Below are 22,832 nucleotides of genomic sequence, written 5' to 3'. Positions count from 1 at the left end.
TCAGTAATTACTCACCCTCATGTTGTTCCAACCATGTAAGACCTTCGTTCATCTTCGGAACATAATTTAGTATATTTTTGATGAAATCTGAGAGCTGTCTCACTCCTCCATAGGCTTTCAGAGGGAATGAAACTTGATGGCCCAGAATAGTAAGTAAAAACGTAATTTAAGGAGTCCAAATGACTACAGTGGCTCTGTATTAAGTCTATCATGTGACGCATGCGCGAGAACTGAGATTAACCCTACTCCGAAAGAGTGAGCAGCCAGTAACAAGTAGTAGTAGAAGAAGAACGCCGTAATCTCAGTTCTCGCGCATGCGTCGTGGCACTCCCGCGAACTCTCGTCAGAGGCTCAAATTGAACAACAATAATAGTGTGATAAAGTCGTTATTTTTGTTGTTTTTCCGCTCAAAAAGTATTTTCGTCGCATGATAGACTTATTACAGAGCCACTGTAGTCATTTGGACTCCTTAAATGACGTTTTTACTTACTATTCTGGGCCATCAAGTTTCATTCCCTCTGAAAGCCTATGGAGGAGTGAGACAGCTCTCAGATTTCATCAAAAATATACTAAATTATGTTCCGAAGATGAACGAAGGTTTTACATGGTTGGAACAACATGAGGGTGAGTAATTACTGACAGAATTTTCATTTTTGGGTGAACTAACCCTTTAATACAACAATAAATACATTCTTGGTGTATATTATGAACTCACACATTAACAACCATTTAAAAGTTTGGGGTTGGTAAGAGTTTTCTATGCTTTTGAAAGAAGTCCCTTATGCTCATCAAGGCTGCATCTATTTGATGAAAAAACTGTAAAAACAGTAATATTGCAAAATATTGTTACAATTTATACATTTTTTAACTGATTTCCATTTGAAAATTATATTATATTATTATTATATTGACATTTTAAAATGTAATTTATTCCTGTGATGGCAAAGCTGGATTTTCAGCATCATTACTCCATCAGTGTCACATGATCGTTCACAAATCATTCTAATAAGCTGATTTGCTGATCAAGAAACTACTTATTATTATCAATGTTGAAAATCACTGTACTGCTTAATATTTTTGTGGAAACCATTACATTTTTTTAATGGATCTTTGATGAAAGTTTAAAAGAACAGCATTTATTAGAAATAAAAATCTTCTGTAACTTTATATATGTTGTTACTCTCACTTTTGATCAATTAAATGTGTCCAGAGGAAAAATTTCTTTTTTTATTTGTATTATTATTTTTTATTTTCTTTCTTGCTGACCTTAAACTGACAATAGTCTAGGGCTATAAGTGGCCCAGACATCACGTTTTCAAAACGCCTCTTTCAGCATGACTCACACAAACCAGTGTGATGGGCAGTAGATAGATGTAGAGGATAAAGATAAAGACACAAATGAAAGCAACAAAAATGACGTAATGGGCCAAACTGCAGTGGATGAGGTCATCTGCAGCACTGCCTGGAAACTGAATGTCATTGTGATACAATCACCTAAACTGAGATCATCGAGAAATCAGTCATTTACTATAAAATATCTAATGTTTCTTTCTTCCCGAACTATCTAGAACTACACTTCAGCATACGCAGGAAATGGTCCAATTACAGAAAGTATCTCAAAAGTAACGGTTTGCAACTGGTAGGTCACCATGACCCAAAAATGGGATGCAAATCACTTCTGATAGTGTAATGGACAGCAGGGAGAAACAATGCTAAATGCAAAATAGCACAACTTAAAAAAAAATTCTACTTTTTAAAAGGAAGGAGAAAATGTGTTGCATCCTATCATATGAAACCAATATGAAAAGCAAACTGTTAAAATATATTTTTTTAATAACCGTTTTAATATATATTATATTATATTATATTATATATATATAATAATATATATAATATGACAATCTCCTGAACTCCAAACTGAATGTCAGAATGGGAAAGAAAGGAGATTTAAGCAATTTTGAGCGTGGCATGGTTGTTGGTGCCAGACGGACCGGTCTGAGTATTTCACAATCTGCTCAGTTACTGGGATTTTCACGCACAACCATTTCTAGGGTTTACAAAGAATGGTGTGAAAAGGGAAAAACATCCAGTATGCGGCAGTCCTGTGAGCGAAAATGCCTTGTTGATGCTAGAGGTCAGAGGAGAATGGGCCGACTGATTCAAGCTGATAGAAGAGCAACTTTGAAATAACCACTCGTTACAACTGAGGTATGCAGCAAAGCATTTGTGAAGCCACAACACGCACAACCTTGAGGCGGATGGGCTACAACAGCAGAAGACCCCACCGGGTACCACTCATCTCCACTACAAATAGGAAAAAGAGGCTACAATTTGCACGAGCTCACCAAAATTGGACAGTTGAAGACTGGAAAAATGTTGCCTGGTCTGATGAGTCTCGATTTCTGTTGAGACATTCAGATGGTAGAGTCAGAATTTGGCGTAAACAGAATGAGAACATGGATCCATCATGCCTTGTTACCACTGTGCAGGCTGGTGGTGGTGGTGTAATGGTTGGGGGATGTTTTCTTGGCACACTTTAGGCCCCTTCGTGCCAATTGGGCATCGTTTAAATGCCACGGCCTACCTGAGCATTGTTTCTGACCATGTCCATCCCTTTATGACCACCATGTACCCATCCTCTGATGGCTACTTCCAGCAGGATAATGCACCATGTCACAAAGCTCGAATTATTTCAAATTGGTTTCTTGAACATGACAATGAGTTCACTGTACTAAAATGGCCCCCACAGTCACCAGATCTCAACCCAATAGAGCATATTTGGGATGTGGTGGATGGGGAGCTTCATGTCCTGGATGTGCATCCCACAAAATCTCCATCAACTGCAAGATGCTATCCAATCAATATGGGCCAACATTTCTAAAGAATACTTTCGGCACCTTGTTGAATCAATGCCACGTAGAATTAAGGCAGTTCTGAAGGCGAAAGGGGGTCAAACACAATATTAGTATGGTGTTCCTAATAATCCTTTAGGTGAGTGTATAAACTGTATATACACAAAATATTATTACATGGTAATGGAAAGCTTGGGAAAACGCTAATAATAGCACAACTCTACTTTTTAAAAGGAAGGAGAAATTTTTTGCACCCAAAACATTGGGCAGATGCAAAAACTAAGCAGGATAAAAGAAACAGTCATGCTATATTTTTAGCTGCACTGACATCTATGTTTATGTTGTGCATTTCTTATAATTAATCAAATATTTGTGTATTTGTTGCACATGTTAGTGACAGTAGAGTGACAAAAGTGACAGTAAAACAATAATAATGTTACAAAAGTTTCAAGTAAATGCTGTCCTTTAAAATTTTCATAAAAACATTCTGAAAAAAATGGATTACGGCTTCCACAAAAATCTGAAGCAGCACAACAGTTTTCAACACTGATAATAATACAAAATGTTTTTTAAGCACCAAATCAGCTTAATAGAATGATTTCTGAAGGATCATGTGACACTAAAAATGATGCAGTAATGATGCTGAAAATACATCACAGGAATAAATTACATTGTATAATACATTCAAATAGAAAACAGTTATTTGAAATTGTTATAATAAAGTATGTTTTTACTGTATGTTTGATCAAATAAATGCAGCCTTGGTGAGCATAAGAAACATACTTTTTACTTTTACAACCTCAACCTTTTGAACGGCAGTGTATATTTATGACCAAAATGAGAAACTAATGGGTCATAATGGGTACGTGTTTACACGTACTGTTGTCCAGAGTGATGAGGAATATCCTCTGGATCATGTGGTTGATGTTGAGCTGCTCGCAGAGCTCCTGTCGTGAGCGGAAAGATCGGCTGATCTCTGCCACTGAGTCATCATTTTCATCGATGCTGTCAGACACAGAATTGTCTGACTCAGACTGGCTCTCTCCTGAATCTACAGCTGTAGGGATAACATGTACAAAGTACCATCAAATTAATGTTAACCTGCAAGTATAATGGCATAGCTTATTACAAAAACCTTACATTGTTGCTCAGCTTGACGCCGCTGCTTTTGGCCGGATGCAAACTGTTTTGCGTCAGCGAGAGAACTGAAGAGTGCTGCGAAGGGGTTTTGTGAGATGTTCTGATTGTTATTGCCCTGGTCTGTCATTTCCCTGGAGCACGTCCTCCATCAACAGGTGTTTTTACAGCCTGCAGGGAAAAAAATTGTGAATTACATCCAGCATCTAATCCAGATCCCAAGACCAGCCGAGATCCATCTAGGATCTCTTCTATGCTGTTAGTCTTCTATGCTCATTACAAAAGGGTTTGCCTCAATGCAAGGGATACTGTATATTTAAGAGCAAAAGGCATTTTTTTTACTCTTCTGATGAGTTACTTATATACAAATGAACAAATTAATTCACCTTTTAGTCATTTTCAAGCAACAGGAGAGCAGAAAACAGATCAAGTGACCTCACAATAACCAACTTGACTGTATATTAGGGTATGCTAACTTGCTACACATACGTTCATATTAATCGCAGTCAGGAAATAAGACTACAATAGACAAACACTGAGTGGTCTGAAAAGATGTGTAATGAATGCAAATCTTGATAAACATGAGCTCAATAGATAGCTCACTGACAGCTCTCTTTCCTGGCTGTCAGGTGTTAATCTAGCTGAATAACTAGCAACGTGCTTAGCAACTGACAGCGCGCTGGTAATGCTGCTGAAACACAGCACCTCAAGGCAAAGTAAAGTAAATAATATATGAAATAGCAGACGTGCGTTGAGAAATATCCGTATGGATGCATGCCATACCTGGTTTTGGGTTGAAATATGGTAAATCTGATGGTGTCCAGTACAGCAGATCCAGATCATACTCGGTGTGTGACGTCATCAGAAATGGACGACACACCGTCTGCTGATTCTTGTAAGGTTTTTTTTTTCTTTTTTTTTCTCCAGTTCAAAGTCTTCTCATATGTCTAGGGTGTAAACAGGCAATTGTAGCAGAAGACGAACCCGTATCGTTGGAATGGCTCTGGAAGTTTTTCACAAAGATGAGACTTTGCAAATGCGCAGGAATCTGATTGGGTAAGTTGGATCGAATATTACACGTCGCGCTGTCGGCCGGGTGATGTTTTTAATGACAATAAATGCACTTTTTTTTACTTTTCTGATTCAATACTCTTTACAATGTCTTTTCAGGCAGTCCTGCAGACTATTTTTCTCCCATGATCCCGTGAAAATAATAAGAGCACGGGGTCAATATTTATATGATGAGAATGGCATGCAGTACTTGGATTGCATTAGTAATGTTCAACATGGTAAGGACATTTTGAAATTATGTCATGCATTGCATATGGGTATCTTAAGTGTCATACAAATGTCCACACTGGTCTTATGTTTTATTGGGACTTCCCATAGATTCCCATCTGCATTTTTCAAAACACTTAACTTAGTATGATTTATAAGCTGTTTTCCTCGTGGGGACCGAAAAAGGTCTAAGTATATACATTTTCTCTTATGCTCACCAAGACTGCGTTTATTTGATCACAAATACTGTAAAACAGTGCTATTGTGAAATGTGTTAAAATAACTGTTTTCTTTTCTTTTTTTTTAGCACATTTTAAAATTATATTTATCCTTCAGAAATAATTCTAATTCGCTGATTTAGGGCTCATAAAGCATTTTTATCATTGTCAATGTTGAAAACATTTGTGCTGCTTAATATTTTTGTGGAAACCATTTTTTTCTTTGATGAATAGAATGTTTGAAAGTACACCATTTGTCTGGAATATAAATCTTTTACCCTAATTAAAGGGGTGGTAAACCACGATTTCACTATTCTAACTTAAGCTAGCGTGTAATGTTGCTGCTTTAGCATAAACAACATCTGCAAAGTTACAACGTTCAAAGTTTAAAGCAAAGGGAGATATTTGCTTTTAAAGAAATCAGTTTCTAAGAACTACAGCAAACGGCCAGTAGGCGACTACACACATTCCTCCAGGGTTGGTGACATCAACAGGCTCAATATTTACATATTTACATACATATTTAATATTTATGAGAATATTAAATGGGGGGGGGAGGTGAGGCCATTTTGTATCGCGGCGCTGTTGTGGTATAGTTAGGCTGGAGTGTTGTTGCCGCGATGCCGAGGAAACGCTGTTATATTCATCCGGATTGCAGGTCTGGGGTACTTGCTTTGTTCAGCCTTCATAGGGACAGGGGTGCGTTGCAGAGCGTTTAACATACAGCATGTTATATGCACGTGTGTATGAGACAGAAGGGAACAGGCACGTGCGGGGCTCCCGCAGCACATCACGGAGGGAAACTTTCACAATGTTCGCGAGTTCAACACCGGATTTGCACAACGTCAGCTGCATAAGACAAACACTGCCAGTGTGTGAATGCACGACGCGCACGGGGCTCCCTCCCGCAGCACATTTCACGGAGGAAAACTTTCACAATGTTCGCGAGTTCAATGCAGGATATGCACAACGGCTTGACCTGAAAGCTGGATTTACAAACAGAAGCTGTTTACGGGCCACAACCTGTAAGTCTGATTTATTTTTCATCGATGTGTTTTGCTGTAATAGGTTGTAGCAAGGAAGTAAACAGATGACAACACTGTTCTGCAAACCAGTCTGTTAAATGCTCATTCATACTTAACGTTATCCGACGAACACCTATCGTTACAAACACTAACGTTAAAATCTCAACAGCGAACTTGGCATTAGTGTAAATGATTCTTTGATTAGAGCTTTTATGTATTATTTATCTACAGGCATGCTAAACATGGTTCTGTGTGTGATTTGGCTACTATAGTAAAGCCAGTGTTTAGTGTTTTGGGTTAATAGTTCTTGCGACAGAAATTTGGCTATAATCGTTCTAAAAATACAAAAGTAACAGTGCCATTCAGTAGCGATCACTATAGATCCGCAGTCTTTACTCATTAGGACTGAACAGGTTCTGCTCGATCATCTTCACTAAAATGTTCTGGGTCTGATTCGGGCTCAGATTGGTGTGGTTTTATTGACGCCATTGTTTCTAATACTGACCAAAGCACAGTCTACCGGTAAGGTAAGGGGCGTGACGTTTCCGACAAACGTACACTGCGGTTAGCGAATCACAACACACTGGGCCAGCTAACCAATCTGAGCCCATTGCGTATTTTTGAGGGACTGGCTTCATACAACCCGGAAAGCATCAGACCGTTTTACAAGGAGGGACAGAGCAGTGTAGAATAAATGTCAAATATATGAAAAATAATGATTTTTTTTTAAAAACGAAGCATTAACACATGTTACAGTGCACTCCACAAACACAATCAAGCCTTCAAAACAATGTGTTTTACCACCCCTTTAATGTCTTTACTTTCACTTTTGTTCAGTTTAATGCTTCCGTGCTGAATACAATTTCTTTCTTAGATTGACAAAAGTCAGTAGTCAGAACACACCCTGAAGTTATAACTGAATAATCTGGTTTATTTGAAATGCAAATGAAGTATATACTTTGAATCTCCCACAACAGTTCTGCTTGCATACTATAGCCAGTGTCACTTTAGTAAAACCATGATAAATTGTTGTAAAATGAATGCTTATAGAATCCCAATCAGCTCTTGTCTTCATCCCACTGAATTTTAAATGGGCTTTCCAAGAGCACTTACAGGAAGTGTCAAATATCATGATTAGAAATCACAGACCCATGATGACATACTTGATGCATCTTGTCCTTGCAGTGGGACACTGTCACACCAGCATTACTCAGGCCGCTGCTGCTCAGATGGATCTTCTAAATACAAACACTAGATTCCTTCATGATAATATAGTGCAGTATGCAGATCGGCTGGCAGCCACACTGCCAAAGAAGATTTGTGTCTTTTATTTTGTCAACTCAGGGTAAGTAACTCTGTTTATACAGTTGAAAAGAAATATTAAATTAAATCTTATATAGGTACTGTCTTCCAAAGTTCAGAGGCTAATGATCTTGCTTTGAGACTGGCCCGTCAGTATACCCAACACGAGGATGTCATCGTGCTAGATCAGTAAGATTTTAAAATGTCAAATTTTGAACAATTATGATTATGTCAGCAGTTATTGGCTACATCAGACTTATTTTTGTGTCCTCTTTACCTGCCTCTCCAGTGCATATCATGGACATCTCACCTCACTCATTGACATCAGCCCGTACAAGTTCCGGAAACTAGAGGGACAAAAAGAATGGGTTCATGTGGTGTGTACAGGACATAGAAACATCTTTTTAAACCAGCAATTAAGGCTTTTGCTACATATCATACTTCCTTGCAAATCTACAGGCACCTCTTCCTGATACTTACCACGGTATTTACAGAGAAGATCATCCTGACCCAGGACAGGCTTATGCAGACACAGTGAAAAGTCTTATTGAAGAGGTGCATAAGAAAGGTCGCAAGGTATGGTGGGAAAAATCGAAGTCATTAATGGAAAGTTAAAGGGGTGATAAATTGAGAAATCAACTTTCCCTTGAGCTTTTGATATATTAAAGGTCATGGTAATATAAGAATATCCTGTAAGTTTCAGAGCTGAAAACCTCCTTGTTAGCCAAAGAAAAGCTTTTATAGACACCAGGCCCAGCAAACGATCAATTCTCAGAATGTGCCCGGCTATGACGTCTGAGTGTAGTGAAGCACCGCCTCAACAAAAGAAGAATAACGCCTGATTCTGTAGCCTCAATATTATGAATGCACGGATTAACTTTATTTTTAATGAATATCCAGCTCACGTGGGGAAGACTTTGCAATTGTTCCTTCATTTCTGATCACGGATTCGTTTGTAAACAAGAGACTGGATTTGCAGACAGGATGAGATTACATGAATGAATGAAGCAACACACTAATGTGAGTAAAACATGTTTTTTATATGTGATAGTATTGCATTGTTACAGATCGTTTGATATAGATCTATTGATTGGTGTCTAACATACCTTAGCAAGCTGTCAAAGGCTGAAGAATTCTTGACTTGATATTTGAAGGAAAAATACAATCGCGGAAGTTTTGACCATGCAGTCTGCAACGTACTTGGCGCGTGCCCGTGTGTGTGTTTGTGTGTGTACGGTTTGCGCTTATATCCACCGATCGGGCGGGCCAAGTAATAAAAAAATAACATTCCAATCAATCGCGGGTGGATGAGATATAAATCATTGTGTTGATTTGATAAAGACGTTTGCGAGTCCTGTGGGACGAATTATTCTGGTTGCCGTTTTCCCACATGCTTCAAAACAATCCCTCACGGTGTACTCGCAGCGAAGCTCATTAAATATGCACATCTAATCCAATCCTAGCTGTGGGCGCTTACTTCCAAGTCTTTAGTGCGGCACGCCCATAAAATCGGAGCGTGCAGAAGAGAGCCTCAAAACCAGGGTAGAAAATAGCCTATTACTTATTCATTATGATGTTTTTGAATGTAAAAACCGCACAAATGTCATAAGTTGACCTGAGACAACAGTATAAAAAAATTAAAAAGCCCAGTTCATGACCCCTTTAAATATTTTTCTCTAAAATATACTGACTTTCCTTCTTAAAGTGATTGGTCACCCAAAATATTCACTCTTATGTCATTCAAAACAATTATTGTGTGCAACACAAAAGAAGATATTTTTTTAAAAGTCTCCATTTTTGTCCATACAATGAAAGTGTTATTTTATTTTAGTTTGGAATAACATTAGGGTTTAGTAAATGATTGCAGAATGTACATTTTTGAGTGAACTGTCCTTTAAATTTGTCCACAGATTTCATCTTTTTTTGCGGAATCTTTACCCAGTGTTGGTGGCCAGATCATTTTTCCAACTGGTTATTGTAAAAGAGTAGCAGAGTAAGTCTTTTTGTAACTTTATTCGTCTTTATTTTTTATTCAGAACCTACTGAATGAAGCTGCATGCAACATTGTTTTTTTCCCCTCAGATACATTCATGAAGCAGGAGGAGTTTATGTGGCAGATGAGATTCAGACAGGCTTTGGTCGTACTGGGAGTCATTTCTGGGCTTTTCAGCTTGAAGGTGAAGACTTCTGCCCTGACATTGTGACTATGGGCAAACCAATGGGCAATGGTCATCCAATTGCATGCGTGGCCACTACAAAGGAAATAGCTGGTGCCTTTACAGCCAATGGTGTGGAGTACTTCAACACAGTGAGAACCATTATGCTCAGAAATAATTGTGTGCTAATGAATGTAGCTTTTACATCCTTTGTAGGGTGAGTTTAAGTAATATCTAACCTTTTTGTCCCCATGCAGTTTGGTGGTAACCCAGTATCCTGTGCTATTGGTTTGGCGGTGTTAGACGTGATAGAGAAGGAAGACCTCAGAGGCAATGCTGTGCGTGTCGGAGGTCATCTTAAACAGCTGCTCCTTCAGCTTCAGACTAAACATCAACTCATCGGAGATGTGCGGTAAGTATGAAATACAGAAAATCAATTTTTATTGAGACCTCATCAAATACTAATAGGGTCATTCCGTGTCAACTCAACCAGAGGTCCCCGGTTTGAATTTTTTATTTTGTTCATATTTTTTCTGCAGAAAGACGTGTGATGAAAGCCAAAATATTAAATGTGACAAATGTATATTTACTGAGTAATCCACTGTTTTGTAGAGGGTGGTCAAAATTACAATTTTCACCTGAGATTTGGAGCCAAATTACAGGGGGGTAAAAATTACTTTAACAAGATGGCAGCATCATTATTTTATTTTTACACAGAGATTGATGGGTCTATTAGTAAAATCTGTTGACTTTAGCAATCTTTGTTGCATGATAGCCAACAGTGACAGTTCAAAAATAGGAAAAAGCACTTGTGTTCTCAAGTTTGAATGCCTATAACTCAAGGAGAATTAAAGATATCTTAATATCCTTTTAGATTCTGATTCTTAACAAACTTTTATTTTCCATTTAAAGGCCCTCGATGGTTCAGACCCAGAAATATGGACATGTTAATGTGGCTTCATGAGTAAACTGGTAAAGTTCAGTTGTCGAAAATCAAATGTGAGTCCATTTGGATACAGCTGATACTTTTTATATTTAAAGAGGAATATCTGAAGAATAATTTTGAAACTAGAAATGTATCTAGTTGTTTTTCTATCACATCAATTGCATAGAACATTTGTTTTTTGACCATTCAAAATTGGCAAAATTCAGGTTCAGAGTCAGGTTTGGGTCCCCCTATCTATGGGACTGAACCATATAGGGCCTTAAAAATTATGATTACAAAAGAAAAGTTGATTAAAAATGAGAATCTAAAATCATATTGAGATATCTTTGATACTTTTTGAGTTAGACATTCATACTTTGGAAAAACAATACTTATGGCACTCAGTTATGTTCTATGCAATTGAAAGGTGATAGAAAAAACTAGATACATTTCTAGTTTCAACATTATTTGTTCTTCAGATATTCCTTTTTTATTTATATAAAAAGTATCACCTGTGTGCAAAATAACCCACATTTGGTTTTGACCAATGAAATTTACCAGTTTACTCATGGAGCCACATTAAGATCTCCAAATCTCTAGAACTGAACCATCAAGGGTCTTTAAAATGAATAAACCAAAAGGAAAGTTTGTTAAGAATCAGAATCTAAAAGGATATTAAGATAATATCTTAAGTTTGCATGCCTGTAACATTAGAGACAAAAAACTCAAGAAGTATTTTTTTTCCCATTTTTGATTTGCCATGGAACAAAGATGGCTAAAGTCAACAGATTTTACTAATAGACCTACCAATCTCTGTGTAAAAAAAAAAAAAACACTTTCTAAAGTCATTTTTACTCACCTGTAATTTGGCTCCAGAACTCAGGTAAAAATTGGCATTTTGATCCCCCCTCTACAAAACAGTGGATTACTCAGTAAATATACATCCATGGCATCTAACATTTTGGCTTACATCACTATTTACAGAAAATAATATTAAAGGGGTGGTAAACCACGATTTCACTATTCTAACTTTAGCTAGCGTGTAATGTTGCTGCTTGAGCATAAACAACATCTGCAAAGTTACAACGTTCAAAGTTTAAAGCAAAGGGAGATATTTGCTTTTAAAGAAATCAGTTTCTAAGGACTACAGCAAACGGCCGCTAGGGACTACTACACATTCACCCGGGTTTTGCTGACATCACCAGGCCCAATATTTACATAAACCCCTCCTCCGGGGAATATGAAATAAGGGGGGGTGAGGCCATTTTGTATCGCGGCGCTGTTGTGGTTAGTAGGCTGGAGTGTTGTTGCCGCGATGCAGAGGAAACGCTGTTATTTTCATCCGGATTGCAGGTCTGGGGCACTTGCTCTGTTCAGCCTTCATAGGGACAGGGGTGCGTTGCAGAGCGTTTAACACACAGCATGTTATATGCACGTGTGTTTGAGTCAGCGGGGAATCAGGCGCGCGCAGGGCTCCCTGCAGAGGAGATCTAACATCTAAACACATCCACGGAGGAGAACATCCACCGTCTTCGCGATTTCAATGCCAGATTTGCACAACGTCAGCTGCGTGAAAAAAACACTGCCGGTGCGTGGATGCATGACGCGCGCGCTGCACATTTCACGGAGGACAACACAAACTTCCACAAACTTCGCGAGTTCAATACAGGATATGCACAACGGCTTGTCCTGAAAGCTGGATTTACAAACAGAAGCTGTTCACGGGCCACAACCTGTAAGTCTGATTTATTTTTCATCGATGTGTTTTCCTGTAATAGGTTGTAGCAAGGAAGTAAACAGATGACAACACTGTTCTACAAACCAGTCTGTTAAAAGCTCATTCATACTTAACGTTATCCGACGAACACCTATCGGTACAAACACTAACGTTAAAATCTCAACAGCGAACCTGGCATTAGTGTAAATGATTCTTTGATTAGAGCTTTTATGTATTGTTTATCTACAGGCATGCTAAACATGTTTCTGTGTGTGATTTGGCTAACTTACTAGTTAAAGCCAGTGCTTAGTGTTCGTTTTGGGTTAGTTCTTGTGACAGATATTTGGCTATAATCGTTCTAAAAATACAAAAGTAACAATGCCATTCAGTAGCGATCACTATAGACCCGCAGTCTTTACTCTCGAGGACTGAACAGGTTCTGCTCGATCATCTTCACTCAAATGTTCTGGGTCTGATTCGGGCTCATATGGTTTTATTGACGCCGTTGTTTTCTAACACTGACCAAAGCACAGCCTCCGATAAAGGTAAGGGGCGTGACGTTTCCGACATACGTGCACTAGGCGGTTAGCGAATCACAACACACTGGGCCAGCTAACCAATCAGAGCCCACTGCGTATTTTTGAGGGACTGGCTTCATACAACCCGGAAAGCATCAGACCGTTTTACAAGGAGGGACAGAGCAGTGTAGAATAAAGGTCAAATATATGAAAAATAAGGAAATTTTTTTTAAAACGAAGCATGAACACATGTTACAGTGCACCCCACAAACACAGTCAAGCCTTCAAAAGAATGTGTTTTACCACCCCTTTAACAAAAATCTGAGCCAAGGAAGTTTCCGAAATTTGGTTGATTTAACATGGAATGACCCAATACTGTAACATCATGCTTTAAACTCAAAGAAGAAAATGAACAGATGTGTCTTCTGTTCTTTTTTGCAGTGGTGTTGGACTGTTTATAGGGATGGAGCTAGTTAAAGACAGAGTGTCCCGAAAACCAGCAACAGAAGAAGCAACACATATTGTTCGAAAGTACTAAAAATGTCTCTTCTCTCTCAGCTTGTTGCATTTATTTGATATATACATCAAAGATTGCCTTTCTGATTTGTTCAGGCTGAAAGAGGAGCGTATAGTTATTAGCACTGATGGACCATGGGACAGTGTCGTCAAATTCAAACCACCAATGTGTTTCAGTATGGAGGATGCTGAAAGAGTTGCTACTTGCCTCGACCAAATTCTCAAAGGTAGGTAGTAATTTAACAGTTAATTCAGCATGTGGTAACCTATTAGTCTGACTCTGCAACTGCAATAATTTAATTAAAAATAATAATTATCAAGTGAGAAATTAACTATTTGCCTTTGGACTTACAGAATTGGAGGCTACCCACCAAAAAGAAAACTGTGGAAAAAATTGAGGTTTAAAAGCATTCTGAGAAGAATTTATTAATGTAGTGCATAAAGCAAACATTTTACATTTGAAAATCGATTGAAATAAATAATCAATCTTCATTTCCATTCTTGAATATAAATCTGTTTATATTCAAAATTCTGTTAAAATACTGAAAGGTGAAAATTCACTCACGCTGCACATCTGACATGGAATACTTTTGAAATAAAACTTTTTATATTAACATGAAATCACATATATGCAAGTTTACAGAATGAGGCGTAAACAAATATTAAGAGTTTAATATTTCATTGTGCTTTTATACTTTACAGTCATACAACAATATAAATCACTTTTTGTAAACCTGATTGTATACAAATACTCCAGTCTCTATATTATGCTTTATATTACATTTGTACCCATATATGTGTTGTGGTTACATTAAATAATGACACTAATAATAGATGTGGTTACTAAATTGACTAGTTATTAAATGTTTCCCCTTTCAATATCTTTGTAAGACATAAGGCAATCTTCATAAGTGCGTGCATAGCATTTGAAATGATTTTTTTAACCAAATAGACAGTATCTGTGTTCTCCAGCAGAATGACAGGGAAAGGGAATTTACTTGCATTAATAAATTAACAAAATGACAGTTTTTGTCTCGTTATATTAATTCATACAAAATCGTCTTGAGAAGCATCTGGAACCTGTAAAACAATGTTACATTTAAAAAACAAATCCTGAAATTACAAAATGCATGCATGTGTGTGAACGGGTCTTACCGTGTTACTGTGAAGATTTAGTCCTGAACTTGAAGTCTGTCTGGTGTTTCTCAGTTTCTCATATCCTTGTCCCTCCACCACTAGCAGCCTGAGAGGAGTTCCTCCCTCTTTTATCAGCCTCACCACTTCATCAAAATACTCTTCCTCCACATTCTGTCCATTCACCTCTACCACCACATCCCACTCACACAGCCCAGCTCTCTCTCCTGCACTCCCTGTCATCACCTATAGACAAGAAGGAGAATTACACATAACAGTTTTTCTTAGACTTGGAGTCTGTCATTTTTTCAATGTTAAAGATAAAAAAATATTTATTTTGGGGTGAACTATCCCTTTAATATGCAAAGACAAATATAAGTCAAGTGATTTACTCTGAAAATTTAAATACTGTGGTGATATCAATATATATTTTTGTTTGAGCATCCCAGCCCAGCATCACTGTCTTGGCCAATGGCATGAGTCTGGGGGCACGACTATCATTTGCCTGACCATTGGCATATGAGGGGCATGTTCAAGCAGAATTGTGTGAAAACACAATTTTTGGTTTAGAGTGCAGCAGAGATGACATTTTGATAGGCTAAAACCAAGAAATGTTATGTAATGTTAGTCGGTTGTTATGTTAGTGAGGTTTTTGAATGGGTTTTTGGTTGAATCCCTGAAATAATATCTGTGGTTCAAACAAGCGCAATATATTTTTACGTTTTATGCTACAACATAAAATACATTAGTAATACCCCTTGATTTTTTTAATCCTTTACTTGTCTTGAAAAAGGCATTTCCTAACAAGTGACTAAATGGGACTACAGAGGGTTTCAATGATCTTAAACGTCATCATGGTGAACAAGTAAACTCATCTACTCACTAGTCTGTTTTAACAGCCTCATAGTTTTTTTTAGTCACACTCTTGCAAACTATACTTACTCAGAATTTCAGAGAAAATGTTTTTCAATAAAGACTAAAAGAGTTGTTGCCAGCTTAATGGTGGTGACGTTCAGTTGTGTTCTTTTCATGATGAACAAAACATGTAGAGCTAATTTTCTGCATTAATCCAAACTAGTTTCTGTCAAAGGAAACAAGTAGATGCTAACTTCCTGGTTGGCCTACAAAATTATGTCATTACTGCAGCACTCTATTCCGTTTGCTGAAATTTAAATGAACGTTTAAGCAGATCTACCAATAAAATAATAACTATAACTGAGAAAGAGTACCTGGCCGATATAAGTCCCTGGCTTATTCTGAACACAGCCAAGGTTGAAGCCAAATCCAGAGCCCTCTTTGTGAAGCACACAAAGTCGAGGGTGCGGTGGATTTTGGTGTCCCTCATGATGTAGTGGGGGAGGTTTAGGGAAATGTTCCCTTTTTGGAATACGGTCCTCATAGAACAGCAATGGAGAAATACCCAGCTGAAGTGGATCAAATAACAGACACCTTCTCAGTGATAATTCCAAGCACTACTGCAAGAATAATGATTCCCCATGCTATGTAGGTCACAGCGACCCCACCCATTCCCTAGGGTCCGTGTCTGTTCCACAGAATAGATTGAATTAATTTTAAAAACATCTGTTTCTGTGTGTGTCATAAGCATTAGGAGCATGAACTTAGGCTCTTAGTTAGCCCTCAGGGTCAAATGTCTTCAATCAGAGGAAAACTATATTGATTTAGCAGCTGTTTGCAAGTGTGTTCTCTGAGCATGTGCATTTGCGTGCATGTAAGCACCTGTGTGTAATAGTCTCTGTCTGGGATGGAGATGGTGGTTAGGGTGACCTGCTGGCCGCTTTGCCGTATTTTGCTGACGATGCCCTCATGCTCTGCATCCTCCACCTGCTCCCCGTTTACCGCTAGCACAAGCTCTCCATCCTCCATTCCTGCAGTCTCAGCTGAGCTGCAGGGGTCGATCTCTCGTAATACGTGAGCTATACAGTCAATATATGGAAATATACTTAATGCTGAAATAAAATGTCTAAGGTGTTTCTGGCTAGTAGCACATTTCACTACTAAAGCAGGGTTTTTAAAAAATATTTGATGCCATAGACCCCCAAATGTGATGTTCCCTTTACTAGGGAACTCTTCCTAAAATTTGAGCTATATATTTAATATTTCATATATATATATATAATATATATTACACACATACAATACAATACAATAAAATAAAATATTATCTGGAAAAAATATTCTCTGTATCTATCATTAGAGTATGTTAGATGTATAAACCTGAAGAGAAACATAAAACTATGGATAGAAAAAATAAAATAACTAATCACATGATGTCGAACCCGAACCTGTCTTTGGAATGAAATAATGTAAAATTCTGTAAGTTTTAAAATAATTATTTATAAAATTTGTATTTAATTTAAATAGTAATGAAATATTTATATATTTATACATTTATAATAGAATAATTTAATATTAATAGTATTTATTTAATATTTATATTATATTTATACATTTAATAATTAATAATACATATTAAATGCATATTATAATATTGATATGACTTATTTTATTTATATAAAATACATATTTAAAATATTATATTGTTTATTTTATATTAAATATTTATTAAAATTTTAAACATTTTTATCCAAAGGAAAACAAGGGGTGACTAGGGGGCCTGCAAAAAAAGTTAAGAAACAATAGTATAAAATAAAGGGGAAAAATAACCTTTTTAGTTTAGATCAGTGTTATTTTAGTATTATGTATGTACTATTAAAATTTGTATTCATATTTTGAATGAGCTTTTAATTTTCAGCTTTTGTTTTAATTTGAGTTAAATAGTTTTAATAAAAGTCTTTTTTTAAAATATTACAATTTAGGTTTAAATTACTTTTATTTTATTTTTTAATTATAATATTATAGTTCATTTTAGTGCTTCGACTTAAATTTATTTTAGCTTATTTAAAATTTTTGTTTTTCGTTTAAGTTTTTCATTAAATATTTAGATTTTATTTTTATTTTATTTCAGTTAACGTTTTAATAGTTTTAGTTTTTATTAAAGAATCAGTGATTTCTTACCAATGCGTCCAGATCGTAACTTCTCTTGCCTTAAGAGGAACCCGTATCCCTGTGGTCCTTGAGTCAGGTGTAGTGTTTTTGGTCTGTAGGGAAGATTATGAGTTTTGGCGAAAGCAGGAATTATGGGTAAACTCATGCGATTATAACTCTCTTCACTCCTGCTGTCAATGACCAAGACAGTCACATGGTCCTCACATTTCTTCACCTGATGGAACAAAGTGTAATCTAGAAGTTCTGTGGTCCCTAAAAACTGAAAACATTGGAGATTACATTGTAAGGAAGGTATCACATAGATGTGGACTTACCATTTTTGACAGTGCTGCATATGTGAGTGCTGAAATCCTGACTCCATTGATCCAGATCAGCCTATCTCCATTCTGGACTCCGGCTCTCTCAGCTGGACCATCACCCACAACGCTGAGACGATAATGGCCTCGCTCACCTACTCACATTTTGAATGAAATGAACCAGAACTGTCCACAATAATATACATACACCAGGCTGATACATTCCATAAAGATAATAACTATCATAACTATAAACTATATAACTATATAAAATAACTATCTCTTAGCGGAACACTTCCTCATTTAGTGTACATAAAACCTGTGAAAACATTAATGAACAATATATCCAAAAGTATGTTTACTCTCAATCTATACTTATTTCCTCTGTTTCATGGGTATACTACATGCTGTTTCTGAAGTTAATCTATTTCCTCTGAAGTTAATCTATTTCCTCTGTTTCATGGGTATACTACATTTTGTTTCTGAAGTGAATATCTATCAAGGCAATATTTCTCATTTTCATTTAGTCGATGTATTAAAATAACTAAAACTAAAATAAAAATGAATAAAAACTATTTAAATAAAAAAATGTACAAAATGACTAAAACTTTGACTATAATTAAAAAAAAAAAAAAATAATTATATATATATATATATATATATATATATATATATATATATATATATATATATATATATATATATATATATATATATATATATATATATATAAATAAAAGTGGATTCTAAATATTGATTAAAAAATCTATTACTCATCTTATACTAAAATAACAATGGGTCACGCGCTACAAAACTTTTGCCCATTTAGCCTAGTCACCAAACATAATAATCATAGCACTGCATCTAAACACATACAGAAATATATAATTAGAAACATGCCATATAATTTAAATTCCTGAATATTACACTATACCTGATGAGGCTCATTTTCATTGTGTACATATTTTAAGTATCTGTGAGTATTTTTGTGACTTTTATTTATTTATTTTGCTTTCAGTCTTGATTACAAAATGGCGAGCAGGGATGAAAGTAATACTTTTTGTTTGAGCATCAGTAACTGTGGTTATCAGCTAGATCTCTAAAACTTTGATACACGGTAGCCACATTTGTCTACTACAAATAAAACTCACTTGGACATGTACTACACAATCACAGATTATGTGAGTTAATGTCAAATACAAAGAGTTACGTTGTTACAACCAATAAGAGGTGATTTGCATTTTTTAAAAAACATATTGTATTTCTTTTAGGACTTTAAATGTAGCACAAAAACAGTTGTTGTGTGTGAGTTTGTGTGAGTGTTCTTGTCTTTAGGCCTACTGTATTCCTGTAACATAAAGGTTCAGTCTCTAGCTAAGTTGCCATCCACCTATTTTATGTGAATTTTGGGATTTTTATCCAATAATAAGATATGCGCATAATCTATGAAGGAAACATATCCGAATAAATCACTCGATGCGCATCAAAATCGAGAGGCTACTCACTGCAGAGCCATTACCTCCAGACTCTCTCTCTGGAGCTCCAATTCCCCCTCTCTTGACCTATTGTGGGCATGATGGGTGGAACTGCATCCCCTAACCACATCCTAGCTCTACCCATAACCCTATCTCTCCACCCATTAAACAGGTTACACTCCACCCTTGAGCTCCAGATGCTCTGCAGCGAGCACTACTTGTCAAAATCTCACATGACTTTGCCTTTACAGAGGATGTGATTGATACCTGGACTCCTTGGAATCATCAAAAGGGGTTGGTTGTAACATTTTTAATGAACTGTTAACAACTATTCCCACCCCATACAGCCATAACATAGCTAACTATTCTCTATATTTGCTCTGCAGCAGCAGCATAGCAGATCTATTCCGCCAAGACCAAATACATTAACTTTGTCATATCACCATGATAAACTTAAGTGAATAAAATCTTACACTAATAAATGTAAAAATATCGTCATTCTAAGCTTCAAACTTATGTTTAGTGCGGTAGCAAAAGTAGCAGTAGGTTACCTTCAATTGGAATGATGCTGAGGCCTAAGCCGCTGCCAGGCTCTTTAGTGATGTAACATAACCGTGGACGAGAACAGCCCTCTACGGGATGGTAAGCTCTAGCAAGCGACATGAGGTCTCTTCCCTCTGAAACCGCAAACTCATAATCCTGATCACTCAGCACTAACAGATATAGCTTCAGTCCAGACACTTGCACCTTCAGCACCACCTGAAAACAAAACACAAGTTCCAGACCTACAAGACTGAATATACACAGTACAGAGAGCTGGAAGGTGGAAATACTTTACAGTAAGGTCTCATTAGTTAACGCATTAAGTAACTAACAATGAGCAATACATTTGTTACAATATTTATTAATCTTTGTTATCTGTTCTTGCTAGTTCATGTTATAGTTCAGGCCCATAAAATAATATTAAAATGAAAACTTTAGAATAAGGTTAGTTAAATACGTTAGTTAAAATGAACTAACAATGAGAAATACTAACATATTTTTCATTGTTAGTTCATGTCATGTAGTTAACTAATCTTAAACAAAATGAACCTTATTGTAAAGTGTTACCGGTATGTTCAATAAAAAATTATTAAAAAGTTGTTAATTTTGTAGGATGAATATTGTTATAAAATATGTGAAATTTGGGAGTATTGTACTTTTAAGAACATATAAAGTAGTTGTTTTTTCCCCCACAACAACTTGATTCTCATTGGTTAATCATGTAATTCAGCTGTCTAATTTTTCCATTATATTTGTCATCGGCAATGGCCATTTGTTGTAATTTTGTAGCTATTGTATAGGGACAAAAAGTTATTTCAAAATATCTTTCGTGTTCCAAGTCACACATGTTTGCAACAAAACGATGGTAAATAATGACAGAAATTTTGAGTTAACTCTCCCTTAATGCTGTACATCTACTTCATTTGTATTCCAGTGTCCGTGCGTTTAATTCACAGAATACAAAGCTCTCATGTTTGCATAAGGAAGTGCTCTCACTGTCGAGTGGTCCTTGTCATCCACAAAGTCCTCATTGACCTCCAAAACACGGTCCCCCTTCCTCAGCCCGGCCCGCTCTGCACTGCTCCAAGGCTCCACCTGGCGCACCACATGTCCCCTGCAGCCAGTGTCCTTGCTCAGGTAGAAGCCAAAGCCCTGACCCTCCTCCCTCTTCAGAACACACAGCCGCGGATGCACATCAGGCTCTGGGGACATTTAATCCATTGTTCTTTACTGTCATGTGAAATCTCCTTTTCTTTAAGCCAGTTAATGATCTATCAGTTGCTGATTGGATAAAAAGGATCGAAGAAGTAGCCTAACCTTTGTCATCCGAGATCACTAAAGCAGGGTTGTCAATCCCTTCTTTCGGGTTGAAGGTAAACTTCCTGTGGAAAACATTTGCACTGAGCTGTAGATATTTTTTTATGTAACCAAACCAAAAATAAGATCCTTTAAACCAGATTTATTAATGCTTATTGTTGTACATTTAAAGAGCATTCTGAAGACTTACTTTGGTAACTCTGGGGCATCCACTGGATCTGTAATAATGAACAATTAATATATTAAAAAGATAATCTACACTCATAGAAAAAAAAAGGTACAAATGTTGTCAGTGCAACTTGTGGCACCTTTTCAAAAGGTACTAATATGTACCTCTAAGTTAATAATATGCACCCGTTAGGAGTAAATAAGTTACACATTTTTAACTTTTGATAAAAATTTTCTAAAAAACTATTCTGAGAGTCTACTCAAAATATCATGATGTGTTAACATTTAAAGACAAGTGAAATGGCGTGTGACTGGCATCAGAAACTTGCTTATTGCAGAGGACAAACTATTTTCTTGAAATGGCAGATATTAAGCCTATCTAAAAAGGTTCTGATTAAACATGAATTAGCAGGACACAACATTTCAGTTGACTCATTTCCATGGATTCAAAACCAAATCAAAACATTTTTTTTTATTTTTTACAATATTTGCCTTTGAGTTACACAGCAAGGACCGAGCTGCTTTACATTAAAATAACACTTAGAATGTTTGCCTTCACGGAAATATGATTTGAAAACACGCAGTCAATCTGTACAAATTGCTGACTTGAGTTCAGAGTACAAGAGGAAAATCTTTAGCGGTCTGGATCCTGTGCTTATTTTTTTCAGTACTAAAGAAAATGAATTTGTACAGAGAGGCAATGAAGACATCAGCTTATTTATATAATTGTAACTCTTTGACGGTTTAAAAAATATTAAACTTTTTAAAAAATCTTTAAAGAAAATAATGTTCCAAATTCTCAGATGTAGTTTTAATAGTGTGCATCAAAAGAAATAAAAGTGATATAACTACGACACTGCTAATATATCACCTATCCATCTATCGCTACAACATTAGCTTTTCCTCCTTTTTTTTACAGTTAAGGTTGTTGATCTCCACTGATTTGTAAAAAAATAAACCTTATTAAAAGTTATTTTCAAACATTTACATTACATGCGCAATCACTGCAATGTAAAACATTGTATGTATATACGTCTATATACAGAGGTAAATTACCTGTGGTGAATCTCATGATCCTGCTGAGCACTGGGCTTCGTGAGGGTGCAAGGTACACATTTAAATGAAGCATTAAAATGCTTTTGTCAGTATGGCTCCTCCTTGTTCCACAAGGAGATTAATATTTAATCTTAGGTTTATGAGACGACACCTCTGCCATCATCAGATATGA

General features: G+C 36.4%; 3 protein-coding genes across 3 annotated transcripts in view; 1 reads left to right on the top strand and 2 right to left on the bottom strand.

Moving 5' to 3' along the window:
- The window catches only part of ube4a (ubiquitination factor E4A), a 12,843-nt gene extending 7,965 nt beyond the window's left edge, over positions 1 to 4,878 (bottom strand). The window contains exons 1-3 of the mRNA XM_079824322.1: positions 4,773 to 4,878; positions 3,993 to 4,160; positions 3,733 to 3,909 (exon numbers count right to left, since the gene is read on the bottom strand). Coding sequence (XP_079680448.1) covers positions 3,733 to 3,909; positions 3,993 to 4,119 — 304 coding nt within the window. The 5' untranslated portion in view covers positions 4,120 to 4,160; positions 4,773 to 4,878. The remainder of the gene's footprint in view (positions 1 to 3,732; positions 3,910 to 3,992; positions 4,161 to 4,772) is intronic.
- phykpl (5-phosphohydroxy-L-lysine phospho-lyase) lies at positions 4,826 to 14,925 on the top strand. Its single transcript, XM_079824324.1, has 12 exons — positions 4,826 to 5,045; positions 5,160 to 5,278; positions 7,696 to 7,855; positions 7,927 to 8,001; positions 8,102 to 8,189; positions 8,272 to 8,388; positions 9,723 to 9,805; positions 9,895 to 10,120; positions 10,226 to 10,380; positions 13,570 to 13,659; positions 13,741 to 13,871; positions 13,999 to 14,925. The coding sequence occupies exons 1-12, from the start codon at positions 4,987 to 4,989 to the stop codon at positions 14,040 to 14,042; spliced, it is 1,347 nt and encodes a 448-aa protein (XP_079680450.1). The 5' UTR covers positions 4,826 to 4,986; the 3' UTR covers positions 14,043 to 14,925.
- On the bottom strand, positions 14,660 to 22,733 carry nherf4a (NHERF family PDZ scaffold protein 4a; the record flags this gene model as incomplete). Its single annotated transcript, XM_079824323.1, has 11 exons — positions 14,660 to 14,724; positions 14,800 to 15,024; positions 16,008 to 16,202; positions 16,516 to 16,712; positions 17,815 to 18,019; positions 18,120 to 18,256; positions 20,128 to 20,335; positions 21,116 to 21,321; positions 21,437 to 21,501; positions 21,627 to 21,654; positions 22,661 to 22,733. The coding sequence occupies 11 exons, from the start codon at positions 22,731 to 22,733 to the stop codon at positions 14,692 to 14,694; spliced, it is 1,572 nt and encodes a 523-aa protein (XP_079680449.1). The 3' UTR covers positions 14,660 to 14,691.
- Positions 22,734 to 22,832: the final 99 nt, after the last annotated feature.

This window comes from Gobio gobio (genome assembly GCF_949357685.1).
Source record: "Gobio gobio genome assembly, chromosome: 8".
Lineage (NCBI taxonomy): Eukaryota > Metazoa > Chordata > Actinopteri > Cypriniformes > Gobionidae > Gobio > Gobio gobio.
The sequence above is the reverse complement of the archived record's forward strand: the minus strand, read 5'-3'. Positions and strand labels throughout refer to the sequence as shown.